Source organism: Acomys russatus, chromosome 3, assembly GCF_903995435.1.
Source record: "Acomys russatus chromosome 3, mAcoRus1.1, whole genome shotgun sequence".
Lineage (NCBI taxonomy): Eukaryota > Metazoa > Chordata > Mammalia > Rodentia > Muridae > Acomys > Acomys russatus.
Genome location: NC_067139.1, coordinates 5,070,888 through 5,087,194, shown reverse-complemented (window position 1 = coordinate 5,087,194; position 16,307 = coordinate 5,070,888). Strand labels below are relative to the sequence as shown.

Genomic DNA, 16,307 nt, shown 5'->3' with positions numbered 1-16,307 from the left:
AAGTAGACAGAAATCTGATCATAAATACAGTGAAAAACCTAGGGGTGAATGACACACAGGCAAGCAAGCATGGCCTGATTTCCGGATGTCTTCTAAAAGCTTACACAAGGACAGTGAAGCTCCACAGGTGTGAATCAAACATGGTACTATCAACCAATATATGCTTACCCGGCACCCAATAGCAGCAGCAGAAGTGGGAACAAGATGGAGAAGTACAACATAGTCTTGACTCTGCTCCCCGGGACCTTACATATGAACAGTGAGCTGTACCTGGCAAGATGAAGGACCACACACCAAGGAAACTGATCACCATGCATGTGTTGAGAGGATGGAAAAGCCCTGGACCCTGGGCATGGCCAGGGATGCACCTTTCCAATCCAAGATCTAGAAGCTTCTCTGTACTTACTTTGATCCACATGTCACCTTCTGGTGTGTGTGGGGGGTGTGTATGTGTGTGTGTGTGTGTGTGTATTTGTTCCTAACTTTTCATCCCATCCTTTATGTCTAGAATGCCTTTCTTCTATTAACTTTTATTCTCGGTGAAGTATTGTTCCTAGATTGCTGTTGTGGGTAGGCACATACCAAGTACTGAGTAAATTGGGTTTTCATTCATTCATTCATTCATTCATTCATCCATTCATTCATTGGTCAGCTTGACACAAGCTAAATTATTTGGGAGGAAGAACCATAACTGAGAAATGCCTCTATCAAATTGTTCGTAGGAAGGTCTACAGGACCTTTTCTTGATTAATGATCAGTGTAGGAAGGTCTAGCTCTGGGTCAGTGTCACAGCTGGACAGGTATTCTAGGGATGGTATAAAAAAGCAAGCTGAGCAACCAATGAGGAACAATCCAGTGAGCAGCAGAGATGACCAAGGATCTGGTAAACTCCGTGTTCTCTGCTTCAACTCCTCCCTTCGGTTCCTGCCTTGAATTCCTGCCTTGGCTCCCCCGATGGTCAACTGTAACATGTAAGGCAAATACGCCTCTCCCTCCCCGTGTTGCTTTTGATCATGATCTTTGTCACAGCAAATGGAAGCAAACTATGAAAGTGATATAGCTGAGTCAAATCACAGATCTACTTTCAGTTTCTTGAGAATATTTTATACTGATTTCCAGAAAGCCTAGAACAGTTTGCAATCCCACCAATAGTGGTGGGTTCTCCTTCACCCATATCCTCACCACCATGTGTTTTTCAGTTGGGGAAGAGAATGTATCAAATAGATACGAAACATTTAAAATAGGTGTAAATTTGCATTTCCTGAATTTGGTAAGGATGTTAAGCACTCTTTGAGACATCTTTTTAGCCACGTTCATTTCTTCTTTTGAAGAATAAAACTGAACTCTCTATTCAGATTCATAGCCCATTTTAATTTGTTTCTTGATTCTTCATTTTTGGAGTTCTTTATATATGCTACATATCAACACTCTATCACAGTCATAGATGGCAATGACTTTTCTCCCACCCTGTAGGCTTCCTCTTCACTTGATTGTTCCTTTAGTGTTATGAGGTACCACTTATCAGTTCCTGGCCTTAATTCCTGGGCAGATGGATTCCTATTCATAAAGTCCTTTCTTATTCCTGTATCATGCAGTGCGCTGCCCCTGTGAATAGAGGAAATCTCAGAAGGCCCTACCCCTAAGTAAAGAAAAACAGGCAATCAGCGATTCTTGAGAGGAGAAAATTCAGTCTTCCCCAGCAAATGTTAGTATTTTGGGGGCGGGGGATGGTGGGGAGAGGTCTTGTGAATCTTGTAATTCTTTCATGAGTTTCCTAAGCCTTGTAAGTTTCTTTAGTTTTCTGAGTTTTATGACCCTCTTCCTCCATCCTAGAGACAATGTTTCTATTCAGATAAAATTGCTACACCACCTCTCCCCATCAGGAACAAGAATGTGGAATAAGAGGCACTTTTTGACATTTTTAGGAGCTATAATCTCAAACGAAACTTCCTGTTCTTCTAGTTTTTAGAATATTTCTGTCCCATCTTCCACGATGAGCCTTGAGCCGCAGGTGCATGAGTTGTGTTGTGGATACATCAGTTGGGACTGGGCTGCACAATTTTCATCAGTTGTGGTTTTCTGTACATGTCTCTGTCTGTTGCAAAGAGAAGTTTTCTGAATGAAGAGTGAGAACTAAACTTACCTGTGTGTATAAGAACAAATATTTAGAATGTAGTTACAATTTATGCTGGTTTAATAAAGTGGTACTTGTAGGTTTTCTTCCAAGATCCATGCCTTCATTAGCTCTAAGAAGCTGGCTAGGTTTCCAGTACCAAGCATGATTCCCCTCATTGAGTGGTTCATAAGTCCAGCTAGAGACTGTTGGTTACTGCCAGGTATATGTGCCGCTGCTGTACACTTCAAATTATCATGCCATGCTCCTTGCGACTGTAGTTCACAGGTGTCATAGCTGGACAAGACTATTGGCTGCTTCCTTCCATTGAAGCTTGCATGGTGCGTTCTGCTACCATAAAATACAATTTTCAGAGAGGAGGCTTTCAGGACAGTTGCAGCTTGAGAACCTCTGAGCTTCATGTCTGAAAATCATGTCTTCAGCAACAGGGACTTACCTTCCTGCTCTGGGGAACAGCCAGGCAATAGCAGTAGGCTATAATGTTTTGAAAGTCTCTTGGGCAAGCCTGACCAACGACTTACATGAGGGCTTCTCATGCCTGGTATTGTGGTTTGTTAGATGATGATCTAAAGCTCTTAAGGGAAGGTATACCCATGAAGTGTCACCAACATGGCTGCACAAACATGACCTGAACAAGGATGACACCAATAGATATGATTATGTAGAGGGGAAACTCATGAGGCTCAACCCTAGGCAGAACTATGGTAACCAGGAAAGATGAGATCAGGAGAATATACCAATTATTTATCTGATATGAAATGGAAAACATGTACATATAAATGCCATTATAGGGAAAAAAACAAATAACATTATATGGATTGAATAGGTTATGTTTATATATTTAGGAATATACATATTATACACACATATGTGTATATATGTGCATATATGTCATATATATTATATACACACACGATACAACAATTTAGGAAAAGAGAACCCATGAATTTGAAAGAAAGAAGAGGACAAAGTATACGAGAAGGTGTTTTGAGAGAGAAAATGAAAAGAAGAAATTGTTATTATAATCTCAAAAAAATAGCTTTTTTTCATTTTATCATTACATATTTTTTTGTCTAAATGTATGGTTTCGCTGTGACATGCCTATCATGCACATTACACACAATCAGCACCACTATGTCTTTCTCCTGCTCCTCTACCCTTTCACACTGGTCACTTTCCTGAACCCAAGTAGAGCCCTGTATGCTTTCAAGTCCTTTTTTATTCTTTAAATCTATTCCAATATAAAAAAATATACAATTTTTGTCTTCTGAGTTTGAATTATTTCATTTACTATCATGATTTCCATCCATTTTCCTGAAAATAAAAATATTTCAAACTAGTTAAATTTTGAAGGTGGGACTTTATTGTTAATGTGTGAACATAAACAGTTCTAATGACTGGCAAGTGTGACTGGACCTGTTAATTTAACCCTAAGTGAAAACCAATTAGAAATACCAACAGACAAGTACCTGGAATAGAAGGAAAACCCTTTAAACCTCATTAAAAACTTTGTCAGTCAAAGAAAATGCTTGAAGCCCTTGTTTATTCCATTATTCGTTTCTTCAGTGGCCACGTTTTTCTGAATTGTTCCTCTAGCATCCCCTCCACGGCACGAAACAGTGAAACCCTGTCACTCTCTACTTCTAGTAAAAATGAAAACCACCAAAAGTTGCTAAACAGAAGTCTGGTTTGACTAATGGAGTCTTCACATTTTTACTAATATGTAAAGAACAAAACAAACAAAAAAACTTTATCTGGTGTCATAAAATGCTCTAAAATATTCAACACAGAAATGACACACCACTGTTTAAAAAATAAGCACTCTGATGGTAATTCTTAAATGAATACGTTACATGAAAATGAGGGTCATTAAAGAGAAAGAATAATGGTATTTTATAATCATTTATTCCAAGCAGGAACTCAAGAGTAACACTGGCTGTGTGGCTTGGTAGACCACTGTACGCACGACTGACAAGCGGTTCGTTCTTGCTGCTCATAACACAGCACAATGTGCAGATCCATTTCCACTACCAGTGGGCATTTGGATTGCTTCCAGTTGAGGCTATCATGAATTAGGCCGTGTTGGCCTACAGTTTTATGGACGTATGTACTGCATGCATTTTTCTTGGAAGTTAACTTTTTCAAAGTGCAACTGCTGGGTTATCATGCAGCCTGGCTCAGCTTTAGGATTCCACCAAGAACATTATTCCTCTTGTGATATTAATGGCAAAAGCAATATTACTTTTTTAAAAATATGGACTGAGGTGCTCAGTTTTTTTCTTCTATAGAACACAGGCGAGAGAAGGACAGCTTAGGCACACGGGCACTATCCGCTCAGACACCTGAAGCACCTTAGACACATGTGTAAAGTGACCCTTCACACGTCCACACCTGCCAGCCCACGCCCTACTCATCAGCAAAGGTCAGCACTGCGGCCTCATTATGCTGCTCTCCGGATCAGCAGTAGTACCAATGCAATGAGTGGGTTGAAAATGCATTCCTTGAGGAAAGTAAAAGATTCTACATATATAACGCATTATTATTTTGTCTGATTTTAATTTGTTTGCATTACTTTTTATCTAAAAATAAAAACCAAGCCAACGATATCTAGTAATTTCTCAAACTCTCTTGCTATTCTTTTATCATCTTCCTAATGATGAGAAAGTTCTAGATCAAATATGCCAACCACGGCCAGGGGCAGGACTGCCACCTCCAACCCCAGCTCTCCAGAAGTTATAGCCCTTTGAGTCCCTACCCTTCCTAGGATGCAAATATGTACACAGAGTGGGGGTGGGAGCCTGTGGAGTGAGACTCGGTCCCAAAAGAACAGAACAATGTAAACACTGGCAAGTATTACTCAATGGTTGCCAAATCAAAGGGCAATGTTTTAAAGAAGAGGCACACAGAGCCCTACCAATCAACCACATCGAAAACAGAGAAAAAGGAAATAAAATCCCGAAACTGACATTAGCACTTCTTCCAAAGGATAATGAGCAACTGGTATTTGACACTACAATGTCTAATATGACAAGAACCACCAAGAAGCCATGCCCTTAAACAAGTAACTTTTCCAGGGCAAGTTATCAAATTTCTTGGAGAGGATAAACAAATAAAAAAAAACCAACTCATCAAATTATCTTCTTCATCTACCTAAGAAAGGAAAAGACAAAAACAAACAAACAAAATAAAGCCAGCCACTACAGAAGCTTAGCTTTCAAAGATGTCACATAATGCCAAAATCCAAAGTACAGGCAATTTTATGGATGAGATATTTAATAACCTGGAAAAGGAGACAGAACTGAAGGCACAAGCTAAAGCTACACAAAGACTGCTCTCTGGAAACAGAACAGACATATATGACTATAAACCTCACAGGCAAACACCCAAGTTCTAAACAATGCGAAGAGTTAGAGACTGCCCAGGCAAACGTCCTTTTTAAGTTGTAAAGGCATGTGTAATGCATCCCATGATATCCATTACCCTACACACACACAGAGAGAGAGAGAGAGAGAGAGAGAGAGAGAGAGAGAGAGAGAGAGAGAGAGAGAGAGAGAGAGAGAGATCGCTACTCAGTTGCATTTTCATGTTAACAGATCACAGTGGGAAGACCAAAGGCTTAGATGTACAGCCAGAGTAATCGGAGAGGGAGGGTAAGGAATATAGTCCTTTGCCAAAGAAAGGACAACTATGAGAAAAAACAAGCATGTTGCCCTGACAGAGCAGCGCATTTCCCTTTCTGGCCCCTTCACTCTGTTGACTCTCCTGGATCACACACTGGCTTTAGAAACTGACTGTCTTACCATAGGTCTCTCCACAAGAGCTGAGGGCTTCTGTTGGTGCTGTTTGTGTTTTGTATCTTCCATGCCTCCCTCACACCCCACTAGAGGGATGGCCTGCAGTTAACAGCACTTGCTGTTTTTGCAGAGGACCTGGATTCAGTTCCCAGAATGTACACAGTGGATCACAATAGTCTATAACTCTAAAGATCTAAGGCCATCCTCTGGTTTCCTCAGCAGCCAGGGACACAGGCGATGGACAAATATGAATGCAGACAAAATACTCACACACACAAAATAAAATAAGTAAATCTAAAAACCTTAACATCTGTGCCTCAAAATAATCTCAAAAACTATTTTCATAGTTACACAAAAACCAGAAACTACCAATGCCTTTAAGGTATACATTAAACACAAAATTCAAACTTCCAATGCAGTATTCTTTCATCCTCAATACCAAAAGTCCCAACTGTGTATGCCTAAAAGCAAGACATAGAGTGTCTGAATTGCATATAGTAGAAGAGATGACTGACCCACCAACGCCATCAGTTATGCTCTAATCAAATCTGGCAACTCAATGAGATGGTAAAATGGCTTAGGCAGCAAAGAGGGGTGCACACACAAGATCCCACAGACCCTGAGAGCATGGAAATTAGCACCATTCGTTAATAGAAGTGGGATTTTTTTTTTCTTAATAACAATTCATCTAGAGCAGAGGTTCTCAATCTGTGGCTCATGATAGCCTGAATATCAGATATTTTCCTTATGATTCATAACAGTAACAATATTACAGTTATGAAATAGCAAAGAAAACAACTTTATGGTCGGGGTCACCACAGCATGAAGAAGTGCATTAAAGGGTCACAGCACCAGAAAGGATGAAAACCACAGATCTAAACATTCCACATTGCCAATTAAACCTAAGTAAACATATATTTTACTTTAATGCTCCATTCAAAGTCAAATGAATGGCTACAATGAACTAAAACCCTGCAATTATATAAATTCACACAAATAAAATATACACACACACACACACATCAGTCAAGTTAATATACGTATACTTGTATCTACAGAGAACTTTCTCTAGTTTATCTTCAAATACACTATAGAATATAGAATACACTATAAATTTTAGACTTATATTCTCATTTAATCAATATCTTCTTATGCTATCTGACTATTAAAAATCACAAATTTTTAGCAAGACACTTAACACGTACATTATTTTACACCACATACTTACTACATCAAACTTCTGAGTGATGTTTCCCTGGACATCAAGTAAATAAACCTTGCCATAATGTGTACCCAGTGCCAAGAACTGCAAGAAAAGCAGAGAGGTCAATTAATGAATATGCAGTGTATTAGCATACACTTAATAACAATCTTTCAAAGTGAAAACATTTAGTGCATAAATGTCCACATATATTGGAAGACACATTTTCCTTAGAAAAGGTGCGGCTCCAGCTTGGGGAAATGACAGAACCAGGCCTATTTTACAGGGATAGCCAAGCCGGCTGTCAACATGACTCATGAGGACCCTCATCTACTGACAGCTAATGGTGTGTATGCGTCCTGTACACAATGCCTCATGGACTGGGGCAGTAAATTAAAAATGCAGCAGTAAAAGCTCAACCATGCTACAGCTGAACCCAAAGTCAGAGGAAATGATTAAGAAAGTCTCCCTAATTTAAGATAAACGTGGAAATCTGGGCCATCATTTCAGTCCAATGGGGGTGGGGGGAATGCTTAGCAACAATAAAGTATTATTTCTAAATGGAAACATCCAAGCCACATTGAGGGATGAAAAACCTCAGATGTACTTGTATCAGCAGCTATAGGACATCTCTATAAATGGTACCACATAACACTGAGCATAAATGTTTATATTCCAATGCAAAAATAATCCTTTGCTGTCACTAAGTAACTGCTAGGCTACATATTCATTTTATGGCATCAGGCTAGTTCACACATCCCACTGTTTCTTTATTCCTTTGAACTGATCCTAAACAAGCCAGAAGAAACTTAAGGACTACCTGAAATACGACATGAGATTTTTCTTCCTTTTCATTTCTCTAAGCATTACTCAAACAGTCTAGAATCCTCTGTATTTCACTGCGCGCCAGCATGCTTCATTGCAGCCTGTAATGAAATGCTCAAATTCACAGGCACTACTAAGCATTTCAGTCAAGCAGCACAATCTTTAAAAAAATAACCTCACAAAAATCAAGATTTGAGGGGATTTATCAAAATAGAATTGCTAAAAATGAAATTTCAATTCAGGCACTTAAAATAAGAAGCTACATTAAAGAGGAGCTACAAAAAGGGGAAAGGGGGCTCATTAGAAATTCATCCCCTGCAATGCCTTTCACTCCTGCAAGGTTGCCTTTTTTCAGGGAGAAAAAAGTCTCCTGGGTAAAAAAATCAATACTGGTTAATAAAACATCAGGTGTGCAGACATAACTAGGGATGACGATTCCGCTGCACAGGCCTGCCTGAATGCACCAGGTGCCATGACGATTAGTCATCCAGGGCAGACAGCGAGCCTGCTGCAAACGGGAGGCTTGGGCACTGCAAAAGAAGGGAGAAGGTGATCCTGGTGGGAAATTAGCTGAATACTTAAAGCAAGCAGGAATGTTTTCCCCAAAGCACAGGAACATTCTAATCAGAACTAGAGGACCCAAATGGTTGTAATTTTATCTTCAGAGTGATATTGACAGTATCTGAATAGGAGATGCCACATAAAATGGTAACCGAAGGCAAGCGATATGCCATTTGATGGTGTTCTGCGGTAAAAGAGTGGGCCTTAAAGCTCACTGCACCCCAAGTAGCTCACAGTATCGATTCTCCTCATAAATTCTGCATTTAGTTTGTTAGGAAACTAAGAGAGTTTGGATCCTTAAAATGCAGTAATATTGTGTCCCTCTGTGGCATCACTGTACAGGCCATTTTAAAAAATAATTACGTTTTATTTTATAAAAAATTGAGAGGATAAATAGAGGATATTTTACTCACATTAATTCCTTTTCTCTCTTTTGAAAAAATGCTGGTTTTAACTATTTAGGATAGATAGTAAAATATAATTTTGATTTTGTATTTTTAATCTAAAGATATAGTAAATTTAGACCATTTATGAAATTTTTTCGTTTATTTGTAGGGCAACCTATCTTTTGTTTAGAAAAACACCTAACCACTTTAGAATAGTAAATGAATGTTACTGTCTCAAATTAAGCAACTAGATGCTCTTCCAAATAATGTTTAATGTGCTGATCACATTTAATTACTGAAATTATGGATAATTCATATAATCTTTTGCTAATGCTTTTGACTAACCTAAAAACCAGCCAAAATGCAAACTATAAGATTGCCTCCACTATGACAGAATGTAAGAACAAATCCTTCAAGTTTTATTTCCATCTAGCCATTAAAACCCAGGAGCTTCTGAGCTCAGTGGGTCAAAGTGCTTGCTGCTGAGACAGACGATGAGCTCAAGCCCTCGAATCTATGGGCTGTACAAAGAGAATCGGCTCCATCAAGCTGTCCTTTGACCTACAAACACCATGGCTCAATCATGCCTATATATGCACATGCACTCCATCACACACACATGCACAGACATCATAAATAAACACATACACACATAAATACATGAACGCAATGAAAACTGGCCAAGGCACAGATAACAATGCGCAGCATGCTTTGGCCCCACATGGGACTTGTATGCCACTCACACTGCTTCTCCCAAGGCTCCTGAGTCACTGCAGAAATAGGGAAGGAAAGAGTGTACGAGCCAGAGGTTGGGGAAAATTCTAAGGAAGTTGTATCTTCTGACAGAGCACAGCTCAAGTCAGAGCAGTTGCAACAGTATAAACAAAGTCTGTGCAAGGCCAAGCCAGCCCAGACCCATCATGGCCATTGGAACTGGGCACACAATCCCACCCCCAGCCATGAGCTGCTGGCAACTGTTAGCTCCTGGGAGAGAGTCAGTTTTTACTAAGTGTACCCCTGGTACACTAACCATGCTCCAGTGGAAGACTGCACACCCAAGAATTTCTGGGCAGCACATTTGGTCTTTCACAGGAGAAAGAAAGAAAGAAAGAAAGAAAGAAAGAAAGAAAGGAAGGAAGGAAGGAGGGAGGGCGGGCACGAAGTTGGATAGGGAAGGGAAGTAGACCTGGGAATGGAAAGAGAAGAGCTGGGGATACGCACATGCGCAAGTGAATATAATTAAAACACATCTGAGAGCTGGAGATACAGCTCAGAGGCTGAGAGCACTGGCCACTCTTCCACAGGTCCTGAGTTCAATCCCAAGAACCACATGGTGGCTCACACCATCTACAATGGGATCTGGCTTATAAGTGTACATGCAGGCAGAACACTGTATACATAATAAATAAATAAATAAAACATCTTATGAAAATTTCTTATGTATTAGATTTGGGGTTTTTTGTTGTTGGTTTGTTTTTTTGTTTTCTGGGTTTACATGAAAACACGTAAAATCTAGGGTGCATAACCATAAATATAGCTTCAATGTTCCCTTTAATGTTTAATTAATGAAACTTGGCTTGTTTTACAGAGAGTGGACATTTTAACCCACTATGTGCAGTGCTTCCACTGTGCACAACTGAACTTCATGTGGGTGAAGTAGATGGGTTTGTGAGCAGGTCTGTGGAATCACCAAGAAAAGGACGCACACTGTATGTGTGTTCAGCCTTCCTCAAAGCATTTTACAATATTCAAAGTACTGCCACTGGACAGCCTCCAACACATGAGGAGTTAGGTCCCGAAACTGACGAGGCTTCACTAGAAACAGACACCACGTGTGGTCAGGGACAGAAATAAATACTGAAACGCAGAGACAAGGAAGCAGCTGGGATGCAGAGCACGGGCCTGGAATGCCTGCATTCAGTTCCTAGAACTGCAGAAACAAGGCAAGCATAAACCTTGAAATGCTGTCAACTCAGTTGGAATTCTCCTACTAAGAAGTACAGACCGCAACTGGAAGTCTATGTTCTAAATGTCAGCATGAACAGTGTTTCCAATTATCATAACTCATTGGCTCTGTAAGGTGTTGACTAAGAGACAAACATGGCGCTCCATTTCATTCATCCAAATCATCATTCAACAAAGACATAAAAAGAACTATAACGTACTTAGAACATGAGCAAAGGCAACATAAAGATTTTGCTATACTGAGGAAAACAGATATAAAAATAAGCCATTGCAATTCAATTTAAAATCTATGATTAAAATGACAGTACCTCTAAGATTCACAGAAATAAGAGGAGTCGATGTTATAACCCTGGAAGGAAGAATCAGAAAGCCCACACAGGCCAGAGCAGAAACAACTTGCTCAACAGCATGAAGTTCCATAACAAGAGACAGGAAATTATAAGCAGCTTTACACAGATGAAAGATCCATCTAATTCATGCCCAAGAGAAAAGGCTGGTGGTGCAGTTGAGAAGGCTGACTAACAAGGAGCACCAAATAATTACACAGGGATGAAAGTTGGAAAAGGAGGAAAGAAGGGTGGACAGATCCAAATCATTAAGACATCAGGAATCAGCAAGTTTCAACAGACAAGACCGCACGATCAGATCAGAATCTCTGGAGGCCACTCGGGCAAAAAAAGGGCTAGCAAGAGGAATGCAGAGCACAAATGTGAAAGAATGCACCCTGTTTCACAGTGTGTGCAAGAGTTTCAGGGAAAATGATGAATGTGGGCTAAACAGAAGCTCAGGAGGAGAAGAATCTAGCACACAAGCAGAATAGGACAAAACATTGGTACCACAGCCCCACACCCACAGCAAAAAGCAATGAGACAGAAGCTCAGTTACACACAACAGGCAAAGTCCTAGAGTGCCTCACAAGCTGCACTGAAGAGCTCAGGCCTCATTTAGATGATGAAAAATTATACAGGGGTCTAGAAAATTCTGTATTTACAACACAGCACACTGCAACAAGTGGCAGAAGGGTTTAGACAAGAAATCAAGAACAGTCCTCCATGTACCAAGTGCAGGAAGGAGGAAGCTGAAGGCCAGTGCTCAAGCGTAGAAAAAACACAATCACAGGACAAGAGGGATGGCTTTGGGAAAAGAGACGAGCTGTCACTTTTGGCTTAGGTCACAGAGGAAACAGCGATGCCACCCAATGGGCTCACACAGCACAAACGGGTGCAAGTTCACATGGAAAAGATGACCCCAATATGTATTTGCTGTAAGTAAAGGAAGCAGGGTTTGGTGGGGGGGCGTAAAAAGGAAAGCAGAAGAAAGAGAAGGGAACACCAGAAATGACCAAGAAGGTCAAAAAAGGGCAGTTGTGATAAAGAAGTCTCAAAAAGAGAAACAATTTACAATCAGCAAACTGTTCATCAGTCAATGAATGGATACAGAAATTATGGTATGACCATAAAACAAAATATTCATCAGTAAAGAATAAAATATCGATCCACTCTATGACATAGAAGAGCGTCAAAACAGTACACCAAGTAAAAGAAGTCTGACAAAAGAAATCAAATAATTTATGAACAGCATTTCTCTTAAACAGTCTAAATAGCCAAGTTATTTATAAAGATACAAAGTAGATTGCTGGCTACCTAGTGCTAATATTCAGTTGTTATATTGTTAGCAAGTACATCTATGAGAAAACGAACACAAGTGGACAAAAGCACCCTTGAACTCCTATGAGTAAGTGTGGGTGTGAACTCTGAAACTGAGGATGACCTTGAATCATTGTTTCAACTTTCTTAAAGAAATGACACAGCATGGGGTCATGGTGCACACCTGTAGTGCAAACACTCCTGAGGCCAAGGCAGCAAAAGCATGAGTTTGAGGCACTGTTGGAAAGCTAAGAGAAAGCGAAAGGAGACGGGGGAAGGGAGGCAGGGGAAAGAGATGAGAGTAAAAGGACAGCGGTTGAGGAGGTGGACTGGGACAACAGGAGCGAGGAAAGACAGGTTATGGAAATCTAGTAAAAAAGCAAGCGTGACTGCATGAGACTCCACAGCAGATTTAGGATAACTAACAACTTTAAAGGACAAAAAAAAATTAAAGGAAAATAAAAGAATAGAGCCTAGGACTCCACACTCATGAATGATGTTTGTGTGAAAATGAGCACGAAATGTGATGACAGTGTGCTGCTGGCCTAAGATTATCAACTTCCGGTTACTGAAATCCTCTACAGCATGGCCATGACAGTGGGAGATGCTCTACTGCAGTGGTTTGATGAGAATGCCTGAGAGTTTAGACACCACAGAGTAGCACTATTTGAAAGGATTAGAAGGATTAGGGGTTGTGGCCTTGTTGGAGGAAGTTTGGGAAGTGGGCTTTGAGGTTTCAAAGGCCAGGCCAGGCTAGGACCTGTAGTGAGAATATTGTAATTTTGGTCTCTTAAAAAAACACAGAAATATATAAGAATATGTTTCTATTTTAATCCCAGGTGTGGGAATATGGGGCTGCCACGCAGCAACTGACTATGATTTTCCTCATGTTCTCAGAGGTATAGCTTTGCCGGCATCAGATGGTTTCTGTGATTGTGTGACGTTTGGAACTCTAAGAACTTTTCAGAGACTATATAAATACTAGATAGAGCCCCAGTGAGTGGGTGAATGGTTGGTGTTTGGATTCTGTTGGCTGCTTTGGGTTGCAGTTTGTTAAGTAGTCCTGCACAAACAAGAAACAAGAGGAAGAGGAGGAGGAAGAGGAAGAAAAGGAGGAGGAGGAAGTGGAGGAGGAGAAGGAGGAGGAAGAGAAGGAGGAAGAGGAGGAATTAGATATCTTGATGGCAAAGATCCAATTTACCCCAAGGAACTCTACACCAACCATAACGTCACACCCTTTCCCTTCCATCCTGTTGTCTCTCCTATCTAGTGTTATGGAATTCAAAGGGTGGAAAAGGGTAAAAGAAAAAGAACCCACAAAGTAGCAAATGCCAGCTACAAGGCTCCATCTCTCTGTGTGGGGATCAGGATATAGCTCTACGCTACCTTTCCAGCACCACGCCTGCTTGCTGCTATGCTCTTTGCAAGATGATAACGGACTATGCTTCTGAAACTGTAAGCCAGTGCCCAGTTAAATGCTTTCTTTTATAAAAGATGCTTTCCCCATGGTGTCTCTTCACAGCAATAGGATACGGTGACTAAGGCAGCCATAAAGTGAAAGTCAACAGAAGTAAAAGAGTCTGGAGCACTCAAGGTCATCAGTGAGGAAGAGCAGAGTTAGCTCAGCAACCATGGCGTGACAGCCAAAGGAGGCAGGGAACTCCTGCGGAAGGAGGGAGTTTGTGATAAAAACAAAAGAACCGACATTATCATTAAAGCGTTGAGTGAATGTAGAGATCTGTTTATCAGGGAACATAATCTGAAGCAAAAGGCATTAAGTGGGAGGCATAAAGCCCAAGGCTACATCAGAGCTGGGGATCCGCTCCCAGGCTCACAGGGAAGACGAGAACAACGGATGAAGCCATGGCCTCCACTGTTACACCACAAACAGTTTGGGTTCAAGAACAGACTGGGGGTGTTGTGCAACACCTAGTGTGGACTTAAGAGGTCAGTGAGACCTTAGCCATAGCAAGAAATCAGACACTGGGCATTTGGAATCCCCTTAAAGTGCGCATTACCTTGTCGTGGACCGTCATACAGCTTGCTGCATCCTTCTGAAGAATCTCTGTGACCCCATTGGAAAGCCTTTCATACTTTAGCTTGGGTTCCTCTTCACTCTCTTCCTGCATGAAAAACAGAGGAGCACTGCAGTCACTGTGGCTTTGTCTGAATGATTTAAAATGCAGTTCTTAAGGTGGAACAAGAGACAGCTCTTTCATTCATTGTTAAAAGCTACAATTATGCATATAGGTTAATATTTCTGTTTCTTTTTGCTAATTACATATATAATTTCACTGGTAGAATAAATTCAATATTTGAAAACATGGATATTTGAACCTACTATTGTATTTTAAATAACTATATGGTGAACCTTACTGTGTGATACAGTATACCCATCAAACTAGTGTGGTTTAAGGAGCTACAATTGTACACTTGTAAGTTTAAAACAAAGTTGACAAACCAAGAACTGCAATGGTATAAAATTAGCTAAAATAAAAGTTCAAAAAAATAATCTACTTACAGGTACTTCTTTTTAAAAATGATCTTCTGGCCGTCACCTTCTAGCTAACAGTGAAGTATCACAAAGTATACCAAAATTCCTACACAGAGTAACTGAACAGGCCTGGGAAGCACTATCCATCCTGGCCTGCACTGAGCAACTGAGGCAACCTGACCTACAGAGGCCAAGGCTTCAGAGCAGTGAGAAAGTGAGCAGAGAATTAATACATTCTACAAATAATGTCTTCCAAGAAGAATTTGCTAGGCTAAAAATTCAAGCTCAGCAGGAAAGAGTGCCCACTGCTGTAGGCAGGGAAAGCAGTAACTTGTCTTTGTATCTATGGAGACGGAGTGACAAATTTGAAGACTTAAAAGATCTAAGTCATGATGCAAGAAAGCAGCAGAAAAGTAAACCTGTTACATGGCTGCTTTTCCCCACAGCATTCACTCTTTAAAGATGGATAGAATGTAAAACTAAAAACTAAGTAGGAGGCCCCACAGATGTATAAGAAAACAATCACTCTGGTAAACTGAGAATAATTAAGAATTCTGGAGCCATAAGCAAAATATGTCCTGGTGAATACCATAGCTGGAAAGTTTGGTCCACAGGGGACACCAAAACATCAACAAAGAATTGTTAAGGTTAATTCCTGATTAGAACAAAGTACATAATGCACAAACTTCTACTAAGTAGAAAGAAAACTATGCGAGTGTGTATAATTTTCATTTATAATATGTAGGGTTCAATACTATGCCTATAGGACCAAATAGCCCAAAGTCAAGAACAGAGGAGTACAGAAATAAATCTAAGGACTTAGGTTTGCTTTAGTACTAGAACTGAGACACCTAAGGCAAAAGGATCACACCAAATTTGAGGCTAGCTGAGCTACACTGAGATCCTATCTCAAAACTTAATTTATTAAAATAAAACAAGTAAGCTATATATTATAATTAGCCGAAAAATATTTTAAGTATGATCATATTTTTAAAAAACAAAAAATAAACTCATAAGAACAACTTGATGAAAAGAATACTTCTTCCAACAACTGTAATCTAGAAAAGAATCAAATAAAAATTTCTCAGATGAAAGTACAAGTGACAAATGTAATTTTTTTATGAATAAGCCAACAGGTGGCTTAAAGTTTAAAAACTTTAGCAATATCGAAGATAAGATTCATGAGATGGAGAGCTTATATTCATATCCCATGTATGCCACCAAAGGGCAGTCCAGAGAGGACAAGTGGAGGAGCAATATAGGAGGAAACGTGTGTGTGTCCTGGAACACATGACAGCATC

General features: G+C 40.0%; 1 protein-coding gene across 2 annotated transcripts in view; it reads right to left on the bottom strand.

Annotated features, from left to right (window-relative positions):
• The window catches only part of Vps41 (VPS41 subunit of HOPS complex), a 151,320-nt gene that overhangs the window by 109,980 nt on the left and 25,033 nt on the right, over positions 1–16,307 (bottom strand). For both annotated transcript variants that reach the window (XM_051168098.1, XM_051168106.1), the window contains exons 3-4: positions 14,531–14,635; positions 7,157–7,234 (exon numbers count right to left, since the gene is read on the bottom strand). In XM_051168098.1, the coding sequence (XP_051024055.1) occupies positions 7,157–7,234; positions 14,531–14,635 (183 nt within the window). The remainder of the gene's footprint in view (positions 1–7,156; positions 7,235–14,530; positions 14,636–16,307) is intronic.